Source organism: Dipodomys ordii, unplaced genomic scaffold (genome assembly GCF_000151885.1).
Source record: "Dipodomys ordii isolate 6190 unplaced genomic scaffold, Dord_2.0 Scaffold16, whole genome shotgun sequence".
Classification (NCBI taxonomy): domain Eukaryota; kingdom Metazoa; phylum Chordata; class Mammalia; order Rodentia; family Heteromyidae; genus Dipodomys; species Dipodomys ordii.
In genome coordinates, this window is record NW_012267232.1 from 8,976,645 (window position 1) to 8,986,276 (window position 9,632).

General features: G+C 32.0%; 1 protein-coding gene across 2 annotated transcripts in view; it reads left to right on the forward strand.

Moving 5' to 3' along the window:
• Mdga2 (MAM domain containing glycosylphosphatidylinositol anchor 2) overlaps positions 1 to 9,411 on the forward strand; it is a 715,797-nt gene extending 706,386 nt beyond the window's left edge. For both annotated transcript variants that reach the window (XM_013012262.1, XM_013012263.1), the window contains exons 15-17: positions 818 to 948; positions 5,661 to 5,766; positions 9,027 to 9,411. In XM_013012262.1, the coding sequence (XP_012867716.1) occupies positions 818 to 948; positions 5,661 to 5,766; positions 9,027 to 9,115 (326 nt within the window). In that variant the 3' untranslated portion in view covers positions 9,116 to 9,411. The remainder of the gene's footprint in view (positions 1 to 817; positions 949 to 5,660; positions 5,767 to 9,026) is intronic.
• The last annotated feature ends 221 nt before the right edge of the window (positions 9,412 to 9,632 follow it).

Consider the following 9,632-nt stretch of genomic DNA (forward strand, 5'->3'; position numbering starts at 1 on the left):
GAATTATATAACCTAAAATGATACTTGAGTTGATTAAGTTCATACATTTTGGTATCTGGAGCCCAATAAAGCCAAAACATGGTGTCTCTGAGGATAAAATTAGTTTTAAAAGGTATTAATGTAATCAGTCACTTTGTAATTTTATTTTTCTTATAATGCTATAATAATGGGGCTGAATCAGCTTGGCTGAATCTAACCTCTCGAGTATCTTTACTTTATTTCACAAGTCTTAATTGTGTTGACCAAGAGAACCTGATGTTAGTTTGTATATTTTTAGATACTGAATTCTCTTTTATGAACTTAAGGACAAGAAATTCTGTAGGAAATGTATTAAAGCCACTTATCTGTTAATATAGCTTTTATTATTACTAAAGAAATGTACCAAAGAATAAGCACTAATTGGGATAATAAAATAATTATTACTAAGTTCATAGTAAACCATTTAATTTCTAGTTGGAGGCTTTGTTTCCATCAATCATAGTATCTTTTGGATTTAAAACAAGTAATATTTGCCTTTAAAGATCTAATCTAATTATGAATAGAAAAATACTTTTTGCACATAGAAACTACTCAAAAGATTTGGTACAGGAACAGAACCTCACTCTTCATGTCAAAACTCTTGTTTACTTTGGTAATGTAAGGAAATATTTGCTGGTTGCAAGAATTAAGAAGATATGGTTATCTTTGGATCACTTCATATTTGAAGCTGGGATAATATAATGCTCTTCAAAATTTGTTTTAGACAGTGTTGGGTCAAGGAGAAACAAATTTGAAGTGAAAGTATATGTACAAAATGAAATTTCATTGCCACTTTTAGGTGTTTTAAATGTTTACCTACGCTTGAAAGGGCAGACAACAATAGAGAATCCTCTGTGGTCTTCAAGTGGAAATAAAGGACAGCGATGGAACGAGGCACATGTTAATATATATCCAATCACATCATTTCAGGTAAGAAATGAGCAGTCATTTGTACCCATAGCTTGCTGTGTCTGAACACAGCAATAATGGTGAGCTCCAAATATGTAACCAGTTAGGTACACATATTTAGAAATTCCATGATATGAGCACAATGTAAATCACATGGTGAAATATTCTTTTAGTTCTACAAGCTATTTTAGATAGAAATGTCCAGTTCCTTCATCAATTAACAACTATCAAGTGATATGTGAGAATAATAATCTGTAAGATTATCTTCATACATATTTCCTCTAAGGAAAAATAATACAGGACTTTAGGATAATGTCACTAGGTAATCAATTCTCTGCCTGAGTGATTTTTATTTGGTGAAAGTTTGCATATCTTTAACAAACTATATCTCTTTGGGATAATGACATTCCAGTAGTATATCACTTTCATGATAAAAGTCACATACATTTAAACAAGCTATTTTTCTTTGCTTTTATTGAGATTACATATAAAAGAGATTCCTACAAAGCTAACATAGAAATTTTAGTGATGATAGCAGTGATCATCATAGCTATTCACAATATAACATTAGGGATTTTATTAATATTCACATCCACATTTTATTAACATTAACATTCACATTAAGAATACTTTATTCATAATATTCCAAATATTGGAAAACTCTATCTGCTGTACTTGGATTTTCTTCTTCCAACTTAGAAATTGAACTTTGGGTGGTGGGTTCTCAGTGCAGTATGATTTTTGGTGTCCTTTGTACCTTTTAAAATAATTTTTAGAGATGAAAAGTACATATTTTCATTTGGTGTCAAATTTATTTTCTCTGACGGACTTCCTTTAAGATATCTTGAAATATGTTTTTTTAAAACATGATTTTTTTCGCCTTTTGTACTTTGAAAATATCTAGTGTATCATCTTTTCTGAACAAAATAAAATTTTTCTGAGTATGGTGTTTTAGTTTTCTTTCCAGATTTTAAAGATGTTTCCCCACTGTTTTCTTGTTTGCATTGGTTTCTAGTGCAAGTTTGTAGATGTGCTTATTTTTATACTTTAATACATTATGTGAGTTCTTCCTTTGTCACTGGTTTTGGAAAATTATATTACAATATACTTAGTATATTTTTCATTTTTGTATGCCTGGGATTCATTGAACTTCTTGGATCGGGGGTTTGTGATTTTCGTAACATATGAAGACTTTCTGGCTAATATTTCTTCAGTACATTCACTTTCTCTTGTCTCCTTTGACAACTTTGAATACACCAATAAAAAAACCCTTGAAGGAGATATACAGTTCATGTTTTATCTTTTGAATATTTCATTTGTTTCTGTTTGAACAATTTTTTGTCTTTGTTATCATTAATCATTTCTTCTGCAACACTTTATCTGCCTTTAATCTTATTCAGTTCAATTTTGCATCTCAGCTATTAGACTTCTCATCCTGGATAAGTTCAATTTGAGTCATTTTACAAATAAATATTTTGAGCATAGTAAATCCACTTAACATAAGTGTTTTATGTCTTTAGTGCTCATAGCATCTTGGATCTTTGGTTGGTTTCAGCTGTCTGATTTGTCTTCCCTTTGAGTCATCATTATATGCTTCTAGGTAAATCTGATTATTTGAGTCTCAGACACTGTCAGTTTTACCCAGATAGGTGCTGGCAATGGGTGAATTTCTGACATCTGCAAGATTTGGAGGGTATAATTAAGTTACTTGGAAATAATAAGCTCATTTTAAGTCTCTTAAGAAATGCTATGTAAGATTTTTTCTCTATTCTTTCCTGTCTTCCTTATATCCTCCATTCCTCACTCAGCTACATTCAATTCTGCCGAGTATCACCTTGACTCTATCTACTTGAACAAGAGCTTAACAACTATAAATAGAATAATCATAACCTCATTTTTTTTACTTTCATCTCTCATGCATCACTGTTTTCACTCTCTGATATCTAGGGTCTCACATTTTGTCTAGTTATCTGATTGTCTCAGAAAGAAGGATAAATTTCACCTTTTATATGTGGAGTAAGTAAGAGTCAATCAATTTTTAGCAAATTAAAATAATACAAAAATCAAGACAACTAAGGTTATATTTTTGTTCTGAACTGTGTTCTTTTGTTTTCCAACAGATGGTCATTGACTAAGGGCTTTATTTAATTTTCAGAAATTTTTATTCCTCAAGGAAACACATGAACAACCACTCATGTCATGCCATATTATCTTTGACTTTGTTTCTTATTATTTTGAATTAGCATCAGACAAAGTAGCAGTATTTTTCACTCAAAATTTATTTATGAGTTATCAAGGTTTTTCTAAAATACTTGGGTTTGTTATGCCATACCTCCAGGAAAGCAAAATTAAACAATAGATGCAAGTATATTACCATATAAATTAAATTATGAGAAGATAAACTGTTCCATTTTAAACCTCTGGAATTTCAAGATGTCTTTAATTCAAATAGAACACATTATCTCTCACCTTTCTTTGAGTTTTAAAGAGGATATGTTACTCTGAGCCTCTGTTTCAATAGCAATCCTAATTTTTATGTGATTGGTACTAGATGCCCTTAATTTTAACCATAAATTCTTCTAAATACAACAATTGACAAAATCCTTTGTTAGAGTATATCCAATTACTTTGGTTACTTGAAAATAAAATTACTATCGAAGGCAAATAGAAATATTGTGATGAAAATACAGTGTCCTCTTTCTATATAGTTAGTGGCCAAAAAGGAACTGGCAGTGGTCTCATTACGTTGTGTCAATATATTCTAACTAATTAAAGCAATAATTAGGAACATATCTTAACTATCATGAGACATTATACTCATGTCTGGTGTTGTAAGCCAAATTCCAGGGCAATCATTTAGACATAATAATGACTGTTGGAGTTATCCATTGAAAATTTTTTCAATAGTAACTCACTCACAATGTGATGTTTCTTTATATCTTCTCCAGAAGTCAACTCACGTTATTATTTCAGATTAAAAGCTTTAACAATCAAGTGATATTTATCCAGCAAATTAAACTGACAGTCTTGTGAAATTACACTCAGTGCTAATATTGGGATAGCTTTATCAGGACTAGTGGGTCTAGTGGGTCACTTCTCTTCAAATTTCATCTAGAAAGGTTGAGGAAAGGTTCAATTATCTGTTGAAACAAACATAAATAAAGGTAACATTCATAATTGCAAAATGATGTTGTAAAACTTATTTAGATCCTGATGTTCTCCAAAGAGATGTGCATGGTCATTTCTCAATGCATTCTTGGGCTTCTCCACTTGCTCCAGCAGTAATGTCCTAAGTGATTTTCCTCTTCCCAGTAAAAATGACAACACTGTAGCAAACATTTGTAAAAGGCACCTCTTATTCATCGAGTTAGATTTTCATAAGTGTGTTGTATTCTTGGCTCCCCTTAACCATGTTCACAAATCAGTGCTGCACCTATTTCACCTCTTCTAGAGAAGTTATATTTAAATATGAGTTTCATAGTATCATTATTTGCATTTTTTGACTTATATGCCATAAGAAATTAAACTTTCAATACTTTGTTTCCTGTCAAATTTTGAAAATTAGATATTTTTGGATACCTGTAAGTGGAAGGGAAAATACAGAAATTCAGTACAATACATTTGCCTATAATTACTAACAGGAAATTTTCTTTGATAAAATATGAAAGACAATAGATTTGTTTCTCAAATGCAACCAGAATTCCTGGAAAACACCTCAAATTTATTGTTTAGGAGCTCTTTTGAAAAACATTTTTTTGACATTGATAAACATGAATTTCACTCATGTTTCTTAAAATGATATAAGACTATACATTTTATAAAATGAACATGCCAGTTTGATGTTAGAAAAAATTCTCTATTAAATTATTTTTCTTCAGAAAAGACCTAATTAGTATTTTATTTTGAAATTTCTCTGGGAATAAAAACCACTAAGTACATACTTTACCTCTTAATATCAAAAGGATTAAACCATTTTGATGCAAGCAAGGAATTATTTAGTTTATAGAGAAAATTCTGAAAGCCTATTTGTTTCAAACTGAAACAAAAATGCAAATTATGCTTCTATTGCTATTATGTACCAAATTTAGTAATAAAGGCCATATGATTTCAGTCTCTTAGTCTTTTAATGCTCTCTTAGTCTTTTAATGCATTAAGCATCAGTGCCCATTCTCTCATAAATACTAGAAATCCAAAGATTTACCCTTACATAGTCAACATAAATATACTCATAAATATCTTCAAAATATACAAAATAAGTTATCAAAAATGAGACCATAGAGTTAAGTCTTAAGGAGAATTTAAGGAACATGAAGAGATTTTCAATCTATTTGCAAAAGATACAAATAAGTCAGAAATAGCGAACTGTTGTGACAGGCTTTCAGCAAATAAACATAAAGCCACTGTAAACAAAGCAACCTCATTCAGGTTTTCTTAAATCTGAGAATTGCAACTATAAGCACTTATAGTTGCTTTATCATTTGGTTTAATTAAAATTAGTTTCAATTTTCAAATCACATAAAGTCTCTGATGAAACTCAATACTGCACTGAGATTACTACTTTCAATTATGTTAGGAAAGTTTGAGGTTTTGGTAAATAAAACTGTGTATACATCAAAAATAAAAGTGGGGGGTAGGGTTTTTGAAGAGTTTACATTTGTCTCCTCAGTTTCTTTATAGACATTCATCTTCAAACCAAAGCTCCACATTTAGATGTGTCTCATTCGTGTTTGTAGCTCATATTTGAAGGTATCCGTGGCCCTGGCATAGAAGGTGACATCGCCATCGACGATGTATCCATCGCAGAAGGCGAATGTGCAAAACAAGACTTAACAACTAAGAGTAAGCCTACTTTCTTGGCATTGGTTTTGTGTGATATGATGTTACAGGAATACAACTACTACTGCTACATCAGGTTCTAATTTAATAGTCAAAGCTACTTTTGAAATGTTTTGAGACCTTAACTCTGTATTTTTAAATAAAAGTATTGAAATACATTGTACTCATATTTGGACAAAAAAATAACAATGTTGATGAATATGTTTGAAGAAAATACCCTGAGATTTTTTTTAGATAAGATTAAAATATTTTACCTTACACTATTTACTTTAGAGTTTTGAAAACTTTTACTAAAATACATGTATATTTCATATAACTTAGGTAACCACAGCTTTTTTTCCCAAATAGTTTAAATATATATTTTCATTTTTTAACAGATACAATCTTTGTTTTAAAAAAAGAACTCTAGCTGGGTGCCAGTGATTCATGTCTGTTTCCTCAGCTACTCAAGAGGCTAAGAACTAAGGATTGCAGTTCAAAGCCAGCTTGCACAGGGAAGTCTGTGAGACTCTTTTTCTAATTTAAACCAAAAACAAACAAACAAACCCAAAAAGCTCAAGTGGAGCTGTGCCTCAAGTGGTAGAGCACTGATCTTGAGCAAAAAAGCTCAGGCCCTGAGCTCAAGCCTTAGAAAACACACACACACACACACACACACACACACACACACACACACACACACACTATAGTAGCTGGGCCCCCATTGACCATGACTATAATTCCAACTACTCAGAAGGCTGAATTCTAAGGACTATGATTTGAAACCAACTGGAGCGAGAAAGTCTGTGAGAGGCCCTGAGTTGAACTCTAGTACCAGCACAAACATCAAGCAACTTATTAAGCATATTAATTAATGGAATAGCTCTATAGATTTCCCTGATATAATTTATCTCCTAGCCACACTACAGTCTGGTTTAATAATTGGGGATTTAGTTTTTACATTGGTTTTAATCTTCTGGATTCCTAAAACCATTAAGTATTTTTATTAGCACTCACCACAGTTGCATGTTTTCAACAGAAGTAAGTATAAAAATGACAAATAACATTAGAATTATGTATGAAGTTGCTTCCCAAAATCCTCATCTTCATATTATACATTTGAATCATATATGTGAAGCTATTCCTAATTAAAACTTTCTCCAACAAGGATTTTCATAAGGCCCATCTGATAGCATCAATTTTGTGGTTATTTTATAAAGAGAGAGCAATCAAGCTAAATGTACACTAATAGCTCATCAATAATTCAACATATACAGAAACAAGAAAATCCATGTTGTATGAGCCTAGAGCAAATCAAAGTCTTTGTTAACTTTGTATATTTAGTGTGAAATTATTTCAGTCTAAATGTTGAAAGTCAAATTTCTTCTACTGCCCAGTGATTGCTCTACTATGAACTGAATTGAATCCATTCTTTAGCATTGTGAAAAAACAAAAACTAAGATTGTATGTAACAATGAGGCATTTTTACTCATAGTTTCTTGTCATTAAATTTAGCATTTAAACTATACAGTAAAATCTTCTTCCTGAGTCTGGCTCATTTTACTTCAGCAAGTTATCTAATGCACAGAAAAATAAAAGCATTCTGCTTAGAGAAGATTGTGGTTTCCTCTGAATTTCTTATCACTGAGTGGAAATTATATTCATTGAATACAGTTACCACTTCACACAGATTATACATTTTCAACTGTAATCACTGAGAAATTATTACAAATTAAGTTCAGTAAATTGAATTAAACTTTCCAGAAGGAGAAAACCAAAACAGTAAAACTTCACAGTGAAATGTCTATGAAAGCCCATTGGCACTCTATCATCACAGAGTAGATAGAACATTCTCCTCATCATTTTTCTTAATCTACTAAATTTAGAGAATCATGTTTGTTTTGCATAAGATTTATGTGAATGGTGACACTTTTATTTCTATTCCAGAAAACTGGGAATAGATTCCAATCTGAACAAAAAAAAAATTCCATTTTCTATGAGAAAGCATTATGTTGTAGTTGTCTCTAATTCTTATTTATTAAGTTCATGTTGATGATTATATTTCGCTTGATGAATTTTAAAGTAATGTGAATTTCTAAGTGCAGTCCAACCTGAAAAATCAAAAGCTCTTTTTAATTTTTTTCCCAGCCAGTGAATGATGCATTAAAAGCTGAGGTTTTCTGTTTTGCTTAGGATTTCCCATTTGTAAGAATTATTTTTCCTGTGCTGATACTGGGTCTTGAATTCATGGCCTTGCACTCTTCCTTAGCTTTTTACTCTTTTTATTTTTGGTTGGTCATGGGGTCTGAACTCTGGGCCTGGGCACTGTCCCTCAGCTCTTTAGCTCAAGGTTAGCACTCTACCATTTGAGCCACAGTGCCACTTCCAGATTTTTCTGCGTATGTGTTTCTGAGGAATCGAACCCAAGGCCTCGTGTATGCGAGGCAAGCACTCTACCTCTGAGCCACTTTCCCAGCCCCTATCTTAGCTTTTTAGATCAAGCCTGGCATTCTCTGTGCTCTACCACTTCACCCATATCTTTTTGCCTGTTAATCAGTGATAAGATTCTGCCCTATCCTCAGATCTCAGTCTCCTGAGTAGGTAGGATTATAGATATGTTCCACCAACCTATAGCTGAAAGTATTTTGTACACCGAAATCTTATATCTTATCAGCTATGTTTGTGTTAGTAACCTAAGGTAAGATACATCCATTTTCTAAGAGAATCAACAAGACAGGAAGCTTTACTGAAGCATCACCTAGATTAGGAAAGTCCAGGCTGATTGGAGGAAATTATCCTTTAGCTACATTGAATTTCATGTCACTTCTAAATGCTCAAGGGAAAATTTATCACATAATGTATAAATAATATCCTGTAATACTTGGTTATAACAGTGAATTTCCCTAATAATAACCATTCCTTTTCAATTTGCATCAAGCATTGAATTTGCTCTCTGTCTTTAAGCGTGTATATTTCTGGCATTTTGAAAAAAAAAAAAGAAAAAACAAACATTTTGGAGAATTTTCCCCACATGTCTATTTTCACAGAACTACGAACACTGTGAGACTGAGCTCAACCATGGGCCCACGTGAATAGAGTCCAAATAGGTATTTTTTGACATCAATTGAAAATCTGTGAATAATTTCCTTTTGTCAAATAGCTAACCACATGTGTTCCATGATTAAGTTTCTCATTCACTTGTATCATTAATAGCTACTTGGAATGCTTACTCTCGTTTGCTTATTTCTTTATCACTTTTTGTCATTTGTTTTCTTTTTCTCTAGATTCTGTTGATGGTGCTGTTGGGATTTTAGTTCACTTATGGCTTTTCCCAGTTATTGTTCTCATCTCTATCTTAAGTCCTCGAAGGTGACCTTATTCTGGCAGAGGCTGTAAAGGCACCAGGCCCTGGCATGAAGAAAGAGTCTTTGTAAATGGACATTGAATAAACAAACTACCAAAGATTCCTCCACTGACTACTGACTCTAAAATAATAAAAACACATTTTTTTAAGCACTGGAGATTGAAAATAAGAAAAGATATCATGGAAGTGTAACTTATTCCAAACTTCATATAAAGATAATCTTGACCTGAGTAGAGAAGAGACATACAGGTGCTTTGTGGCTAAAAAGAATACAGCATCATCTGGTTGAACTCTGGAAAAAAAAATTAAAAAAAATTAAAAAGAAAAAAAAAGGAAAAAAAAGAGCTATAGAAATCCTCGTCAAAGCACAAAGTCATGGCTGGTTTTGTTTCAAATGAATAGTTTGCTTGTTACCATGGAAACCTAATGGCCTGCCAACAAAAACCTCACTGTAAACAGGGTACGTGAAGAGCTGGCATTTATTTTCCTTTCAAGAAGGTTTTGCATAGAGAATTAAATAAATGTA